Genomic DNA, 19030 nt, shown 5'->3' on the forward strand with positions numbered 1-19030 from the left:
CCACTCCCTCAGGAATTCTCTGTGTATATCCCATGCTCACTTGAATTCATATACAGTACTTGTCTCCACCATCCCCACAAGGAGGCTGCTCCATACATCCACCACCCTCTCATTAAAGAAATATTTCCTTAGTCTACCCCTTTTCACTCTCATCCCATGACTCCTTCTTCTAGACACTCTTTTGCTTCAATACCTTGGAGTAATTTAAATGTGTCTATAATATCTCTCCTATCCTGCATTTCCTCTAGGGTACATATGTTTAAGTCTGTCCTCATATGCTTTACAACAAAGACCAGTGACCATTTTTGGGAGGCACCCTCGAGACTGACTCCAACTGGTTTATATCCTTTTGAAGGTGCAGACTCCAGAACTGCACACAGTATTCCAAATGAGGTCATGCCAGGGATTATACAGGGGAAATATCACCTTTTTTTCTGCTGACCATTCCCTTCCCTATGTACCCAAGCATCTTTGACTTTTGCCATTGCCTTATCCAATGGTTTGGCCATTTATAGATCATTGGATAAGTTCACATCCAGATCCAGCTCTTCATAAGAACATGCCATACTGGGTCAGACCAAGGGTCCATCAAGCCCTGCATCCTGTTTCCAACAGTGGCCAATCCAGGCCATAAGAACCTGGCAAGTACCCAAAATCTAAGTCTATCCCATATTACTGTTGCTAGTAATAGCAGTGGCTATTTTCTAAGTCAACTTAATTAATAGCAGGTAATGGACTTCTCCTCCAAGAACTTATCCAATCCTTTTTTAAACCCAGCTACCCTGACTGCACTAACCACATCCTCTGGCAACAAATTCCAGAGTTTAATTGTGCGTTGAGTGAAAAAGAACTTTCTCCGATTAGTCTTACATGTGCTACTTGCCAACTTCATGGAATGCACCCTAGTCCTTCTATTATCCGAAAAAGTAAATAACCGATTCACATTTACCCGTTCTAGACCTCTCATGATTTTAAACACCTCTATCATATCTCCCCTCAGCTGTCTCTTCTCCAAGCTGAACAGTCCTAACCTCTTTAGTCTTTCCTCATAGGGGAGCTGTTCCATCCCCTTATCATTTTGGAATTTCACCCCATACTCTACCTCTCCCCTAAGTTTTTCCATCCTAAATGATTAACTCTGCATTCTTTTTAGCATTAAATCTTAGCTGCCAGACCCTAGACCAGTGATGGCTCACTCCAGTCCTCGAATGCCACAAATAGGCCTCCAGTGTATGCAACTCTATCTCATGCATATTCATTGTGGATAGCCTGAAAACCTGGCCTGTTTGTGGCATCCAAGGAAGGGAGTTCGCCATCACTGCCCTAGACCATTCCTCGAACGTCATTAGATTCCTTCTCATGTCTTTCTGGTTGTCTACTCTGTTGCAAATTTTGGAATCATCGGCAAAAAGACAAACATTTCCCAATAATCCTTCCATAATGTTGTTCATGAAAATCATGAAATGAATCATTCCAAAGACGAAGCGTGTGGCACACTGCTAGTAGCATCTCTCTCCTCTGAGTGAGCGCCATGCATCACTACCTTTTGTAATCTACCACTCAACTAATTTCTAATCCAGTCAGTCACTTTAGTTCCCATACCAAGGGCATCACTATTTTCCACATCTCCACCTCATTCTCTGGCTCACATACATCTCCATCATCATCATCACCACCACCATATCTGACCCACCCCATCTCTGGCTCTCATCACCCCATCACCACCTCTGGAGTTCTTTGACACAGTCTATGCCCTTCCAGCAATTTTTCACCCCTTCCCCGGATTCTGTACCCCTGCACTTCCTCATATGCATCCCCTCCTCCCACATGGTTTTCATGAACCCCATATACTGACTCTCTCTAATCACCTCAGACAGTTCAAGTTTGCACTAATTTCAGGGAGAAGGGGGGGGAAGAAGCCACACTCTCCTTCCCTTATCCTGTTCCCCTCCAGAATTCACCTACCTTTCCTCATACTGCCACGAGAATTCAACCAGCTCCTCACTTCCCCAGTATTCACCCCCTTTTAGACCACTCCTTCCTCACATCCCCCAACATTAACCTTCCTCTCATTCCACTATTCACTTCCTCCTCATCACTCAACCTTTCACACCACAAACATTCACCCACTCTTCACTCACCCCCTTTCACTTTCCCTCCGTGTCGATCACTTACAGCTCTGAATATTTCTCTTTTCCACCCACGCTTTGCCCTCAGCTGAGTCCAAAATCCTGAGATCAAAGGTTGTGGCTGAGTCTGGTCCAGTTCCTCCCCTCCGTTGAAAGACGGGAACAAGTGGGAGGGGATGAAATAAAACAGAAAACCATTACTCTCTTCTCCTGTCCAGACACCTCCTTCCTCTTTCTCACCACATGCCGCCTGCAGGGGCTGCTCCAGTCTCAACCCCTCCCCTCCTGCGGGGACAAGAGGGGGAGGAGGGGACGATGGAGCAGGCACTGAAGAGAAGAAAACAATTGAGCTCCCTTTTCCAGCCCCAATCTTCCTGTTCCCTGAAAGCTGCCCCCAGGAAAGGGGCTGGAGCAGTCAACAGACAGATGTGGGGCATGAGCCCCTTGTACCCACTGCATCACTGGCGTTTGCATTAACGTTAACAAAAATCCACCCTAGAGGAAATGAGAACAGAGCCATGTGAAGCAAGTGCGTCCGGGAAAAGGGGGACCGGAAGTAGAAACAGACTGGCTCAGGCTGAAAATGGTGCAGGAGGGGAGAAACAACTAAGGGTAAAAATCACAGGGCGGAGCCGCCGAGTCCCTGGACCCCACCCTTATCTTCCCTAGAACTGGCTCCAGAGTAGCTGGGGAACAGAAGAGGAAGTGGCAGTGATTCTGTGCGGTTGAGGAAGAAGGTCCTAATCCTATCTACTTGCTGGTAATTAGAAGGGAGTTTGTTGTACTGTTGAGCTAAGTAACATTGTTTTTGCTTTGACTGCTCACCTGGGGCCAGGAGCCAGTCCTCAAGAGGCTTGTACGTGGTACCTGATGGTGGGGAGTCAAAGAGAGGGAGGGAAGCCTGCTCAGCATCTGAGCTGCTCTATCTGTGTCCGGCTGCAATCTATTTGGACGGCCAGATATCCTTTCATTCTTCATGTACCTGAAGTGATAAGTATCCTTAATGTGGCTAATTTTAAAACTATGTTTAGTGCCTTTGCATTTCATGGTTGTTGGGACTTCAGCTTCTGTCTTATGGATGAAAGTGGTTTCTCTTTATTCTGTGTAGGTGCGATAAATGTGCCTAATAAAAGGGGGTCTGGATGATCATCTTCTCTGTCGTTCTGTAAATAACAATCTCTTCTACACCCCCCTCCCCCACTCCCTTCATTTTCTACACCTAAACCCAGAGAAGGTGTAAATGCTTTCATAGTAATGCGGTAGATGATTTTAAAAGGGGGGGGAGCAGCTGGCCCCTGTACTCTGCGTGTTGGCTTCATGTAACTAAAACTATCTCCCATTTGCCAGCCCTAGAAGCGTCCGTGCTGATATTGCTCTTTATTGGAGACCTGTCAGCCTCTCCTTGCCTTTTTTTTTTTTTTCTTTCCTGGTGTTTAGAGGCGAGTGGTGCTCCGGTCTGCTAGTGCTGATCACTTGTAATTAACCCCCAGGTGAAACTTTATTCTGTTACTTGGCAAATGAGCCTCGCTAGTAATTACTGTTCCTCCTAAGCTATGAGGAGCTGTGCTAACTCTGCTTTCTGTAACTTTCAAATGTATTGTCTAGGATTCTTCTAAACCTTTTGGGATAACTTTTTAACAGATTTAGTAGTAAGTGTAGCTAGTGTTGTAGGAATTTTCAAAAGCCATTTATGCACATAAAATGCATGGATAAAGCCTGTAGACAACTTGGTGGCATAATGTAGCAATTTTCAAAGGCCCACTTACCCGGAGTAAAGTGCATTTACATGTGCAAATGCTCTTTTTAAAGTTGGGCCCTTTATTTGTTTACCTTTTAATCCACTCTGGAGTAGCTGGTGAGGTAAGTCTAATCCAATTTAGAGTCAACTTAATTTAAAAGAAAAAGGGGGGGGGGGGGGGTTCTACTTAATGCATTTTGACAGATCCATATCCCAACACCCACCTGATCACAGGTAGTGAATGATGCTTTTTAAGCTAGTGGAAGGGTTGGGTAACCTTGGTGTCAAGGATATATGGCAAAGAGAACAACAAAAATACATATTCTACACAACTAAATGCACTTCTGTGCTAGCATTAAAACAAGCTGAGTCCATTGTTGGCCTACCACCTAATCTATATCTGATGCCATGTAAAAACTATACAGGTACTAGCTGGCTTATTTGATGAATACCTAGTTACTTGCTACTTTGATATTTATTTTTTTTTTGTGATCTTTGTTGTAAAATTGTCATTGGGTTTATTGCTGCATTGAAGATATTGAAACACTAGATCTGTTTGATAGAGAAGTCCTATAAACTGTTTGCAGAAAATGCAAGCTTCAGCATATGCCTGAAGTGAAAATATTGTACTTTAGCTAACTTTTTTTTTTTTTTCTCTCTTTTGAAGGCTTGAAAGAATGGCTTCAGAGGCAGCTGAACCACAACAGGTAGGCATGAAATACTTTCCTTGAGCTGGCTCAGTTTTCCATGGTTGCACTGTAGTTGGATTGCTAACACTCTCTCCAAACTCTGACTTGTCAGAATGTGGCTGCGAGGGTGGCCAACCTGCCATTGGTGAGCTCTACCTGTGACATGGTTTCATCTGCTTACGTCAGCACGAAAGAGAACCATCCCTACCTGAAGTCCCTCTGTGAGGTGGCAGAGGAGGGGGTGAAGACAATCGCTGCTGTGACCCTTGCAAGTACAAAGCCTATCATCCAAAAACTGGAGCCACAAAGTAAGTGATGGCAACTGCTGAACTGAATAGGATTCAAATTTTTTCCATCCATTTTGAGGGAAAGCAAACAATTGAGGCTTGTAGCCAATAGTATCTAACTAGAACTGGCCTTTTTTAAATAAAAATCACAAGCAGATCTTAGAGGGTGCTTTATCAAAGTCTACTTTTTTTTTAAATCTTTTATTGAATTTCATTTAAAATCAATTTAAACAATATGTAGATAGTAATTTACAAATCATAATTATCCAACATTTGCACAAAAACTTTACATCTGTAATTACAAAACTCATAATTGGGGGAGAGAAAACAAAATTATTTATTTATCCCATATTAACAAAGATTCAAGGAGAGAGATTATCTACCTTTATTGGACTTCATTATTTCCTCCAACACTGCTCTTATCCTGCAAAAAAGTCTTCAAATGCATCGGATCATTGAAACCTAAACTTATTTCCTTGATATGTCACGAGACATATCAAAGTCTACTTAATACTAAACCATGTATATTCTGAGTTAAGGTCTAGACTCATCTGTCTTTATGGTGTATAAATATGACATATTAAGCACTCTATTGCATGATCTAACTAAAACAGGAAACTTTCTTAAATTCTCCCTTCATTAAAGGGAATCCAAACCTTTATTAGTTATGTGCAGAGGGGAGGTAACATCCCACATCCTACTGAGATTTATTTTGGCCTGGCAATCACCTATGCTGTTAGGTTCCAGCCTCCCTTGCACTAGGGCACAATAAACCTTCACTTGCATTTGTCTGGGACTTTTTCCCAGTCGTTTTAGCTTTCTCAACAGCTGGTGGCCATGCATAGATCTCTGGCCAAAACTCTATAATTATGAGCTCTAAGTCTGGGCATTAAGTGGTGTATAGTGAGTGCAACCCCAGGCCCTAGGGACAGTCTAATACTACCTCCCCAGCAGATTTGATCCAGATCCTCCACATGGTGCACAGTAATGCTGCTGGGCCGGCCCATCTTCTCTAACAGGACTGGACAACAACTGCAGGTAGAGCATCACTGCTACATTAGAAGACTTCATTTCCTGAATGAGTGTTCCCTCTTCTATCCAGCAGACATTGCCTGATCTTTTGGTCTGCTTCTAGTATCTTTCCTACTTCTGTTGCATATGGCAACTTGTATTCTTGTTCTGGTGGTATTTAATTTCTAGTAGTAAAAATTTTAGTAGAATGAACTAGTGGGGTTTTTTCCCCACCCTCCCTGACAAGGCAGGGGGGGGGGGTGCAGGATATAGCCTTTGGCAGCTGCAAAGATGGTAAAAGCCTGCTGACGGGCCTGGAACCAGGATTTTGTCACTAGGGAATCAAAAGCTTAGACCCAAGGGAGTTACATACCCAGCAAGAAAAGTCATACACAAATCTTTCCAAGAGAATTTAAACAATCCAAAAATCAAGCTTCAGTTGGAGCACAAAGATGGACAATTTCAGCAGCATACCTCCAGAATTAAACTTAAAACCTTTCTACCCATTACTTGCAATTTCTCAATCAGCTGGCCATTTTTCAGAGTTTTTCCCAGTCAGTTGTCAGAGGGCCCTTACTCCTATAGAACCCCAGATGTAGCACTGTGATCTTCTAGAAAAGTCTCTGTCCCAAGCTCTGGGCTTTCCAAGTTACCCGCCCCCCCCTCAGTCAACTAGGACAGTCTTTATCTCTTTGTAAACCTTCCTGGGCTATTTCAGCCCAGAAACCACTTTAGGCACTAAGGTTACAAACATCCAAACCAGACTTCTGACTCTCTAGTCTTAGTGCACGGTTTCTTAACTTTTACAGTCTCCTTTAGAAATAGAAAACCTTCTAGAAACATCCCCATTTTAAACATAGCACATAATTCAACCTTAAGCTACCTTAACTTTCTCTTTTCTATTGGTAATTTTTGTTCTAGTCCAAACACAAGTTTCATCCCATACAGGCAGGTTGTAATCTATAAACAATCTAATAATACAGCTTATTCTCTGGGACTCAGCTTCCTAGCACTACTGTGGCTATAGGGGAAACATCCCCAGCTTATTGCTATAGGAAGTCCAGAATAAACTTGTTCATAGACTGACCCAGGTGTGCTTAGTGGGTTTAATACCTCCAGGGGCAACATTTACTATGAAGTAGAAATGAATCTGCACTTCTGTGGAGGCATGAAAGGAATACTTTAGAGCAACAAGAATAGAAAAATAAAACATTGCATGGTTCTATAAATACTATTCAAGTACCACCAGACAAGGGAGGGAGGAATATTCATTGCTAATAAACTAAATCCTTTCTAGGTAACACTTCAATTCCCACCCTGTTACCATACAGGGTCTGACACAGCCAGGGAATGCTGACCCCTTGCTGTCTAGTTTGGATGATGACCTTGTGCTAGCAGTCCTTGAGCTGCCAAAACTGGTACCTTGCTCTCCTTCCTCTGCCCATAAAGCTGATGTGGTGGCACCACTCCTGCTTTTAGTGCACTTGTAGCCAATGGCAGTCATCCCCACCACTGCTTTGCTATGTTGTGGGGTTGACTGACAGGCCCTGCTTTTGTGGCCTTGTTCAGACTCTCTATCAAATGCCAGCAGTGGAATCCCAAAACAGTGTGCCTGCTGGAGTTGGCACGCTGGCTCCTTGATGGGAAAGACTTCTGAGAAGCAGGGCGAACTGGATGGGGACCCACAACACCAGGGTCCAAGTGTCGCTTCTCTCACTGGCAACCTGTTTGTAATGTCCTGCTTGTCTGTTCACTGAGCAGGAGTGTAGCTGTCTGTCTTTCTTTTGTAGTTGCTCTTGCCAATAACTGTGCCTGTGTAGGCCTGGACAAAATTGAAGAGAAGCTGCCTGTCCTTCACCAATCTACTGACAAGGTGAGGCTGTTCCTTTGTTAAACATTACAGCAGGAGCCAAGAGATCCGCATTACAGAAACAGTCTTAAAGGTGCTTCTCTAAACAGAAATAGCAACAGCACATGACTCTCTACCTTTCTAGGTATATACCCTTAACCACCCCCCTCCTCCCAAGAAAAACCTCTCCCTATCACCTAAAAAGGTAGAAAGTCATGTGAGCTGCAGCCAGAGCTCTAGCAACAAGCTGCCCCCATTCTACTGCTCTTTCCTTCCTCTTTTTTTAAAATCTTTATTCACTAAACTGAACTACTTGCAGGTGACTTATGAATGCTCACAAGTTTCCCATCCCATGGGTATTGAGAGAATGCAGGGGGCTCCTCAGGGTTGCCTTAACTGGGGATTAACCAGGTTATGTTGCTTTGCATGGACACATCAAAACTTGGTGCAGCTGGAAATCTGAACAGAATGTACTGAGGCTCTTAAAGCAATGTTTCTAGTATATATAAATGCCTCTAAGTGCAGCTGAAGCTTTTCTAGACAAGGAAGGGTCAGTAAACAATGTTGGTTTCCATGTGGAACAATAGAAAAATGGCCAGATTTGATCATAACTGGAGTAAGGAAGGCAGTGAATAAAGATTAAGTAGATGCAGGTTACAACCTATTGTAGAAATGAGGGCAGTTGATAGCAGGGCCATGGATATCAAAACTTAGTGTGATCAGGATTCCTGAGCTTGGACCAGATTCTGTTCTCACAGCCTGTGGAAACTTGATGCAAACAAGTGGCAGTCCTCAGATGTGACCATCTAGTACTAACTGTGTGATTCTTCATGTAGATTGTTGCTAATGCCACAGACATGGTGGTTGGTGCAAAAGAAGCTGTAGCAGGGACTGTGATGGGTGCCAAGGACACAGTTGCCCATGCAATCACTGGAGTGGTGGACAAGGCCAAGGGAGCTGCACAGGAGAGCATGGAAATGACAAAAGCTGTTGTGACTGGGAGCGTTAACTCTGTTCTGGGAAGCCCCATGGTGCAGGTGGTGAGCACTGGGGTAGATGCTGCACTGAGCAAGACGGAGGCCCTTGTGGATCAGTATCTCCCAGTGACTGAAGGGGAAGCAGGTAAGGAGAAACTGGGCTTGCAAAAAGCTTCATGAAATGTCTGCACTAGCTTTTTAGAATAACTTGTGCCACTGACTGACCGAGTTCTTCCTGGAATCCTATCCCTCAATTCCCTTTCCTCTGGTTTTGTTTAGAATTCAATCATGTTGAGTATGGCCTAATGCACAATTCCTGGCTTTTCCAGGATTGGTTATAAAAATGTATTTCTTGGGGCTAACATCTCTTGTTCCAAGGAGTGGATTCTCCTCTTTTGGGGGAGGGAGGCTGACATTCAAGGCCCGGGCAGTATAGTGACATGCCTCTGGTGTTACTGTACCCACTCCATGATGGTGCTGCTGGAACAGTCTGGACAGCTTGCATGGTCAACAACTTTACTGTGACTTCATCTGGGGGGGGGGGGGGGAAATGGATCCAATGTGTATGTACACATTGGATCTCCCCCCCTCCCATGCATGTATCCTCAGAACAGGGTCCTGGGGTAGATCTGGTCCCTCAGCATGAGAGAGGGGGGGGGGGGGGGTTCCTTTGCCCAACCAGGATCTCTCAATGGGAGGAGAATCCACTTTAATCTCAAAATGGTACCTGAAGTCCTCATGAGTCCAGTTCATACCCATCCTGAAGTGACTTTATCGTGAAGCTCTGCTGCTTGATGCAGCCAAGCTCCAGGGTGGGGAGGAGGGGTGCTAAACCTTTCAAAGTCCCAAAAAAATCCTCTGAGATGAGTCACTGCTATCCTTCCCATTGCAGGGGAAAGGATTACACAGGTCTCCTCACTCCTGGCCTCTGTATTCAGGTCTTGTCCCTTACAGCCTTGACAGTTTCACCCAGGGTACACAAACTCACAAGCGTCTTACAAAAGTCCTTTTTCCAAAGGAGGAATAGACCCTACCTGGCAAGGTGTGTACTGGAAAAATGAGTATCTTAAAGATGAGAAAAATCAGCTCCTTGCTTCAAAATCCAAATCACTGACTACCCTCTCAAGACTTCTAGTCCCCCCCCCCCCCCCCCCCCCCCCTTCTAGGCATGAATTCACCCAATTCAGAGCTCCTCTGAGGGAGGTGCTGATGGGATGGTATCGCCTTCCTTGCTATCTATCCTAAGGGCAGGGATCTAGGGCCACCACAGAGACCAGGGGTTTCTACATCTTTTTACTTCATTTCAAGATAAGATTTGAAACCCAGCTGATAGTTGCTTTCTTCTCCTCTTTTAGCCAAAGAAGCTACTGGCAGCCAGAAGCCAAGCTACTATGCTAGACTGGGATCTCTGTCTTCCAAGGTTCATGAGCAGGCCTTGATCACAGTGAAAGATGCTAAATGCAGGAGCCAGGAGGCCATCTCTCAGCTCCATCACACCATTGATCTGGTAAGATATGTGGTCTCCATTGATCTTCTTCCAAGAGCAATACTAATGTGCTAGCTTGGATGAAAAGGAAGCCTGCACTGAACTCGTCTGTTTGCCATACTTAGTATTGTAATTCAGCAGTGCAGGATAGACTGGGTGCCTTTTGGTCTTGATGCATCAGCTGATGGTGTCCAGGTTTTAAGACTGCTTGCAGGTATTGTCTTTGACCTTAACTATTGTTGAGGTTTTGGCTTCCTCCAGCTGGAGGAGTAGAGGGCTAAAGCAGAAAGTCTTCAGTGTAAATCAAACTTATTAGATGAGCTTCAGGTTTTTCCCCAATGTGTACCAAGCCCATTTACTAATAGCAGCACTGTCTCCTGATTTCAGATGGAGTATGCCCAAAAGAGTCTGTCCAGTGCCAACCAGAAACTGCAGGATGCCCAAGAGAAGCTGCACCAGGCTTGGGTAGCATGGAAGAGAAACATAGGACAGCAGGATGGAGAGGAAACTCCCAGTAGAGAGGTAAATGGCTTTTGGGTGGCTCAATGTTTCCAGGCATTCAGTCTGCATAAGCTTCTAACACTGGCAACAGTCTAGATGCACCTTCTGTCATGCCTTGATCATTGTTCTCAGCCAGTTTGAACTTCCTTTCTATATAGTGCTGTATAAACAAGCTATAATTCACTGCCCAATATAAGCAAAGCTATCCTGAGGCTGGAATGTGTTTGGTTTTTTTTTTTTGTATTCTCTAAATGGGAGGTGACTGAGTAAATTGCTCTTCCTGGACACACAGGCCAAACTTCTGAACAAATTGATTTTACATCCACCTCTCAATTCTACCTTTTTTTTTTGTTTGGCATTTATTTATTTATTTTTTTGAATTGCTGATCTGAACTACTCGGCCCAGCCATCATAGCAAGAGGCCTCTGCCTCAGCATCTTCACAACATGAGATGTGCACCCCAAATCCAGCCACTAGGTATTGTTTCAGATGCCAGAGCCATGGAGTCAGCCCCTCAACTATCTTTCTGATCCATTTTGACAAGGTATATTGAGCTGGCACCACTAAGCCTAATGAGACCAGATGCCCAGAGCTTTTGCATTAAGGGTGGCAGGAAGAGACCCAGCTTATTGATATCTAAGCTTTATGGGACAGGGTCTGTAATAGCATTTCCCATCCTTTGCAGTAGTTGATTTTTCTCCTAATATAGATCAAGTTTCTGCCAAAAGACTACTGAGCAAGTCAGTCTTACCTGCCTTCCTCCCAGCTCCCATTCTGCTTTTATACTGGGCATCTCTGGAAGTTATGGGGCCTTGAACCCCATGAGACTGCCAAGGTGGTTCTGATTTGGGAACAACTGGGATTCCAAGACCTTAGGGCAGAGGATCCTCTCTACCTCAAGTAACACTTGCACAAAAAGTTGGTGATTCCAAAAAGGTTTATGGTGGTACTGGGAGAATTGTAACAACTTGACCACCCCCTTCAAATGACATCCATAGCAGAACAAATATCCAAACTGTTCAGAAGGGGCTCTGGGGCTTACTGACACCTAAACCTTATGATAATTCCATAGGAAAACCTCTCAGGCTATGACTTTAACCTTTTTGATACTTGAATTGTGTGGGTAGTTTCTCTTCCCCCTCACAACCCTCTTAAAGTAGGGCAAATTCCCTTTGGCAGAATGCAGTGCTCCTCACTCATTGTCTTATGAGACTTCTAACAATTCACACTAGAAGTGTCTGCAGCTACTTGGTGTAAGACCTCTTCTGCTGGAGCACAAGCCATGGAGCTTGGAATATTTCCAGGTTGTGTATGTCAGGTTACTTTTTTAGAAAACAATTGAAGACTGACTCTAAATGTGCTTAACTCTTTGAGTTGAGTTTTTGTTTAAGGTGTGAACTGTTCTTTCCTAAACATACCCAGATCGGTCCAGACAAGCGGGTTTTATTCATCCCTACCAGCAGATGGAGGTAGAGAACAAACTTTTGGGCACTACCACATACAAGAGTGCCACCTGCAGTCCCTCAGTATTTCTCTAGCTCCAGCAGATGGTAGAGGTGCTAACCCTGCAGTACTGACTGACTGGATATTTTAAGGAAAACTGCTCCCTGAGGTGACAGGCTCCTGCAGAAGGGTCATCCCTTGTATTGAGCCGGGCAAACTTCAGTCCACGACCCCTGACAGCCAGTGGTCTGGTTCTCTCTGTGGGCCCAAAGCCCCTCTGCCTGCCCAGGACAGGGAAGTACCCTTACTTCTATTTTTGTGCTTTCCTGTGTCTGGGCCTCTTGATCTTTGTGGGAAAAAAAAATCACCAGCAGCTCTGCTTTTGCAACGGCAGAAGCATGTGGCAGGCTGTACTGCCTTGCAGGCCGGGCAGCAAGTGGGTGGATTGGGGGATCATTCAGTGGAGGGTGGTCCCGGTCAGGGCAGATTCACTCCAGTGGGGGCTGGCTGTACTCCCAAACGAGCTGCACAGTTTTCAGTCGCGGCAGCAGCCTGTTCCACCATACCAGCGGGAAATTCTTGGGGCAGTGCGCCCTCTTCAGGGTTTGACAACTGTGTGGTGCACCCCTCCCCCTCACAATCTGGGCCGCAGGAAAGCACGGCAAGCATAGGATTGCCTGTCTGTATTTTTATTTTGCCTTGCTTTATTTCTTGGTGCTTCTTATGACAGTCAAGCAGCTCAGAGACCTGCAGGGCCTGTGGTAGCCCGTCGGTCAGCCTGATTGACCTCCTGCACGGAGTGTGCTTGGGGGGGGGGGGGTGGTCTGAAAAGCAAGCAAAGCTGCAGAGGCATTTGCGGCCTGCAGCACTGGCACTGGAGTCACAGGAGGGAGTGGCTATGGCCACAGAAGCAGAGCTGGATTGGGGGGGGGGGGGGTCCCCACCAGTCCTGTCTCCCATGGTTCAACCTGGGGAAAGGTCTCTGGCCCAAGCACCCTTTAGGGGCCCTGGGGGGGCTTTTGCCCAAATTCATACATCTACTGAACAAGGCCGCCTTGGCTAGGCAGGCAAGTGCAATGTCACAATTTCTAGGTTTAGGGGTATCCATGTTGGGAGCCTCATTAGCTCTTTATTTTTCTTATCTTGGCTTCAGTATCAATACTGAGGGACTGCAGGTGGCACACTCATATATGTGGTAGTGCCCAAAAGTTTTGTTCTCTACCACCATCTGCTGGTAGGGATGAATAAAACCTGCTTGCCTGGACTGATCTGTGGTATTAAAGGAACAAAAATTAGCAGGTAAGAACCAATTTTCCTTTTTAATCCACAGTGAATGTTTAGAGCTGTGGAATAGGAAGTATTGCTAAGCATGAAATCTGAGCTTGATTCCTTCATACCTGCTCCAAACACTCACGCACTCCCTCCTAGTTGCTCCAGAGAATCCAAATTTGAGTGCTGGACTGCTTCAAGAGAGCCACAACTTCCATTCCTGGCCTGTATTCAACTGATCAAACTGGGACATCTCCCAGTGAGGGAGTGTCTGGAGCAACACTAGACCCACTGACACTTGACTAGTAAACCTGTCATGACACAAGACATCCTCAGACAAGCAAAGTGTAGCCATACAGACTTTACTCAATAGCCTGGTACCTCTGAGAAAGGAACAAAACAGAATGATTGGCAGAAATACTACCAGTATCTGATTTTCATATCTGTAGGTCAGCTTTATCCAATGAGCAGAACATAGTAATACAGCCAGCCAGTTTCTGTGATTTCTAAATTGTCTGTTTTTTTTCGTTTTCTTTAGCACATTGAATCATGTGCCCTGGCTATTGCCCAGGACCTGTCTCGCCAGCTTCAGACAAACTGCCTCACACTGGTATCAAGCATTCAAGGTCTGCCCCAAAACATCCAGAACCAAGCCCACCATATTAGCTGCCTGGCTGGAGACATCTACCAGAACTTCCACTCTGTTGGCTCCATCAGAGACCTGTCTGATCAGCTCCTCAGCACCAGCAAAGAACAGCTGAAGAAAATGAAGGAATCCATGGATGAGGTGATGGCTTATCTTGCTAACACCACACCACTCAACTGGTTGGTAGGACCTGTGAGCCCAGAGCAGAAGCAAGAACAAGCCAGCCAACAAGAGTCTGAACACAGCAGCTAAAGTGCACCAGTCTAGCACTAATTCCAGTTCTGGTAAACTACAGAAGTGACTATTGTGTCGATGTTACATACAATATCAAGCCTAAACAATTGCCCTCTTGATGGGTCACATGGTATTGTGCTGTCTACTAGCCACTGAAATGGATGTGGGAAGTCAAGGTGTTTTCTTTCAAAAGGAAAATTGATACAAACTACGTTCTAGCACTGTTTCTGCTTAATGTTTTCTTTTGAAATAAGAGGTGGAGTGCCTTTAACCCTAGTATGAGTCATTTTATATAGGACTTCTGCAAAATGAAATGGACTAGATCTTAAGAAATTTCTAGATTGTTTTGGTGGGCTATGCTGGGAAGACAGACAATGGAAATGAGTTCTGTAACCAGATTTAAAGAGCACTGGAAGTCCTGTATGCTGATAAGCAGTTTGCAGATCTTTGACTTCATGAAGCAGGGTTGCTTAGGAACTCCACATGTACCCTTAAATGTTACAAGACAGTTCACAATAGGCATGACTGCCCCTTCACTGGTTTCCATGTGGGACTTGCAAATAGGAATAGTACTAAACATTTGTAAAGAGAATAACTGCTTGTTTGTAGTATGTGTAGTATAGCAATAAATGTTTTTGGCAACTACAATCATTCATGATGGATTTCTTTAATTTTCACAAATAGTGTTGGATAAACATGTCTGTCTGAAAGGGTAATAGATGCAGAGAACCAAAATACCTGAGCCTAAGCATATTTAGTGCATGGGGGTAGATTTTGGGAAAGCAAGAGTGAGGTTTGGAAGGGAGTTGGAAGATGGCAACCCATGTGTTCCCTTGCTTCAGCACCATATAAAGCACAGCAGATGCCAAGCTGGTATGCTTGTATATTTGTCAGGCTTCCCTCTGCCAAAGCCCTACCATTTGGCTTGCAGCCTCCACCCTATGTGATTGCATTAGCTTTTGAGAGTACTTAGTCCCTTGGATAGAGACTCCAGCTCTCCTCCTTCAGACACTGCAGAACAGTTTCAGTAATTCCTGCAGCTGCTAAACAGGCCATGGAGCTTCCACTAGCAGGCAGGCAATATATTCAGCCTCTTGTGATGTGTCTTACTCAATTACATAATAGAATCCAAGTCCTAGCAGTGACTGAACACTATTGTAGAATCATGTTGCAGTCTACCACTGCTGTGATGGTCTGTATCCTTGGCCATCCACAGCAAGTTGTTTATCTGAACTTGCTCTCAATAGCTTCACTAGTAAATAGTGGGAGAGGCTGGAAAAGCCATCTACTGGAGGTCCTGAATATTCCAATAGCAGCAGAACTTATTCCCTGTCCTTACTAGGACTGAATCCCTTCCTGAGAAAAGGAATAATCTCTAAACTTTTATACCTTGCAAGATCCCTTGAAGCATTGAGGGCAGTGTGGCTCCTTCATAAAAGAAACAGACCAGAGTGCCATGTACTTATTTCCTTTTTTGACACACTTATAGGTCACAAAACATAGATATGGTCCATTCCATAAAAAGGATTGACCTCTCAAGAGGTTCTTAGTGCAGGACTAGTCTTCATTGCCTTTGCAAATGATAGTGTATATGCTACTTGTGCCCACCCAACATCTGGAACAGGGGTAGGCACTGCCAGTCCTGGCATGCTGCAAACAAATCTGTTTCAGGATATCAATAACTAATATGCATTAGGTATATTTGCCTGCACTACCTCTATTGAATACAAATCTCACATCTTCAGTGTGGATAACTTGAAAACCAGACCTGGCTATAGCACACTACAACTACCTACCTCATTTCTAGAAACATAGAATGACCAATAGATTCTACAGCATTGCCACTTTAACTGCTCAGCATTTCATAGTCCATTCTTGGTGTACTTGTTCCATTCTCGTGAATGCTGATTATGGCTGTTTCCTCAAAAGGAAAGCAATTCCAAGCTTCACAACTTTGACTAAAGATTTTCCTTAGAGCAGGAATTCTCAACACTTCAGAACACACGGAGCCAGCTGGGTTTTCAGGCTCTCCCTACGGAGAATTGTGCATGTTCAGTGTGGATAGTTTATCAACCAGGCTGGCTGCATTTTTCTTTTTGCTGAGGATGGATTTGAGAACCTGGTTTCATTTTAAAATACTTTTACCTGCTCTTCCTCTAGAACATGTGTTTTTATACTCCTCCCTATTTAATCCATTTTAAGTCAAGGAGCATTAAAAGGTACATATACCTCTGATCGGTAGTGCTCTAATTTAGATGGAATGTGCCTTTTGAAACAGGTTTTCAGGGCTTTCCTAAAGTTGTATAATTTCTTATCTCCTGTGAAAGAGAATTCCCATGGATAGGCCTAGCCATAGAAAAGGCATGCTTGTCCTGTTTAGCCAAGTGCAGTGCTTTTTGTTGCAGGAATATCCAATACTGTTGTCTGATTTGAGGATCATAACCTTCTCATGGAAGCATGGCCTTTCAACACAGCTACAATCAATGATGAAATGTTGTGCAGAAGAGTGAAGTGAGAGCAAGCTTATATTGAATTTGAGAAGAGGATGCCAGTGTAAATGCCTTTGTAAAATGGGAGTAATGGGGTCATCTGGGGTTTCCTGTTAGCAAACTAGCTGTAGAATTTTATGAGCTGTAAAAGATGAATTATATAAGCTAGAACCCTAATGAGAAGTTGCAGTAGTTGAGACTGGAAGAGAGTGAGGAATGGAGAACAGTGTGATTCATGAGGATTCAGTAAAGGCTTCAGATAACTGTAAAAGCTATAACTTAAAGTCTTAAGGCTGTGATGTGGAGCTGCATTGAAAGGGATCACTGAGGATGCCAAGAGTGCAAACTGTTTCAGAGAGGACTATTTTGAATACTTTTATATATTCATCTTTATTGGGTCATTGAAAATACATTCAAAAGAGCAAACATAACTCCCCAAGAACAAAGTCATCATAATGCCTATAACTACAGTGACCCAAATTTTTCAATATGACCCCATCCCAAACAAAGACTTAACCCATTCATTAAACAATCACATCACTTCTCACACTCTCAGCCAATCACACACTCAGATGACGACAGCACACACCTGCAAACAAGCTTGGTCAGGCAGGATAGCAAGCTGATCATTTTGAATACTATTTACTATCCTGCAGCACTTTATGCTAACAAAGTACCTTTTTAATGCACCCACAACATGCAAATGTATGGTGATGAGCCTTTTCTGTACACCCTCACTTAATATCATAGTGATATTAAATCAGAGGGCCCAAAATGTGTGTGAAAAAAAAAAAAAAAACCCCACACCTGCCTGGGGTATGACAAAGGTGGGGCTGGCAGATCAGAAAGAAGCTGTTTCCCCCAGATAGCAACCTGGCCTAGCTTAAATTCTAAGAAATTTTATTAATCTTAAGCATCTGTAAGAGTCAAGTGATTATGTCATTTTTGCTAACAGCACAGCAATAATGTTGGGCCTGCAGCTAGGTAAAAGTGCAATATCTCTGATTCTTCCACTCTTCCCATATCTGCTCAAATGAGGAGTAGAGACAATTAGATTCCAACTCCACCAAATGTGACAGACAACAAATCCCCTTGCCCACCCAGTCCAGAACTATAGAGTGTTCCAAGCCAGCTAAAAAAAAATCCACATTGCCAACAACTTGCACAAAAGGAGAGACTGTCTCACTCTCACCCATCTGCTGCTGCCCCCCACCCCAGCAGGCTTTATGCTGAGCAGTAAGCCAAAACCCAGAAACCTACAGAGTACATAATCTACTGGAGCTGAGAAGAATCAAATTGATCAGAGTAAGGTATAGTCAATTGGCCATTAGGCCCTCTAGATCAAATTTTGGTTGGTGTGATACCTACTCTTGTATGTAGCAGAACAGGCCCACTACATTATAGATAGGTATGTCAAGGGAGTACAGCCCTACTCTCCATAGACTGAAAAGCATGTGTGGTCAAAGGTTAAGAATGTAAGAAATTTCCATACTGGGTCAGTGGGTCAGCCACTAAAGGCAGCATTTGTAGCGGGTATCAGTTTGGGAAGGATAGCCATCTTGACCAGAGCACAACAACATAAAACAGAGAGAGGGTGTGCCTTCCACTTTTTCTGCAATAAAGCCTTTGTATTATGTAGGACTGAATCTATATTCAAATCATAGAGTTTCTCAATGGATCTTGCAACATGAATTCCCAAGTATCTAAAGGAGGATTCCACCAGGTTAATGGTAAGGGACCGTCCCAGTTGTTTTGCAAAGAGGGGGATAAAGGAAATGCTACTCCCTTCCCAGATTATAATTAAGTAAGAAGCCAAAGAAGAACTAGAATTGGCTGATAGTGGCAATGATATCCTCCAAGCATTCAGCAGGGTTTACTAAGTATAGCAGCTTGTTGTCCACGAAGACAACCTGTTGCCTATTAAGCCTCAAACTAGAAAAAGAATGGACAGCCTACATTTTGATGGCTAGCGGGCCGCGGCTGTAGCACAAGAACAAATAATAAAGGGGACAAGGGGGCACCCCTGCCTCGTGACTTTACCCAAAACAAAAAACTCTGAGAGGGTTCCATTAACAAAAAGCTGCATCTGAGGCTGCTTATACAGCAATTAGACCCAGAACAGAAAGGAAGCCCCAAAGTTAAAGCCTTCTAAAATCCGAAGCAGATACGACCGTTCCACTCAGTTGAATGCCTTTTCAGCAGTGAGGCTGACAAGGAGGCTAGTACTATAATAGCTTTGGGAAACAGAGATGCCATCAAAGATTTTAAAAGATTAGGGTTGG

General features: G+C 44.1%; 1 protein-coding gene across 2 annotated transcripts; it reads left to right on the forward strand.

The window, feature by feature from the left end:
- The first annotated feature begins 2770 nt into the window (after nt 1-2770).
- Nucleotides 2771-14907, forward strand: LOC115095404 (perilipin-2-like). 2 transcript variants are annotated; one of them, XM_029609008.1, is made up of 8 exons: nt 2771-2889; nt 4535-4574; nt 4669-4864; nt 7645-7727; nt 8540-8825; nt 10036-10187; nt 10554-10688; nt 13918-14907. In XM_029609008.1, exons 2-8 carry the CDS (start codon nt 4545-4547, stop codon nt 14275-14277), a joined length of 1242 nt encoding a protein of 413 aa, XP_029464868.1. In that variant the 5' UTR covers nt 2771-2889; nt 4535-4544; the 3' UTR covers nt 14278-14907. The 2 variants fall into 2 exon arrangements, with proteins under 2 accessions (XP_029464868.1, XP_029464877.1); XM_029609017.1 differs by having other exon boundaries at nt 2782-2866.
- Nucleotides 14908-19030: the final 4123 nt, after the last annotated feature.

The sequence above is a fragment of the Rhinatrema bivittatum genome, chromosome 1 (genome assembly GCF_901001135.1).
Source record: "Rhinatrema bivittatum chromosome 1, aRhiBiv1.1, whole genome shotgun sequence".
NCBI lineage: Eukaryota > Metazoa > Chordata > Amphibia > Gymnophiona > Rhinatrematidae > Rhinatrema > Rhinatrema bivittatum.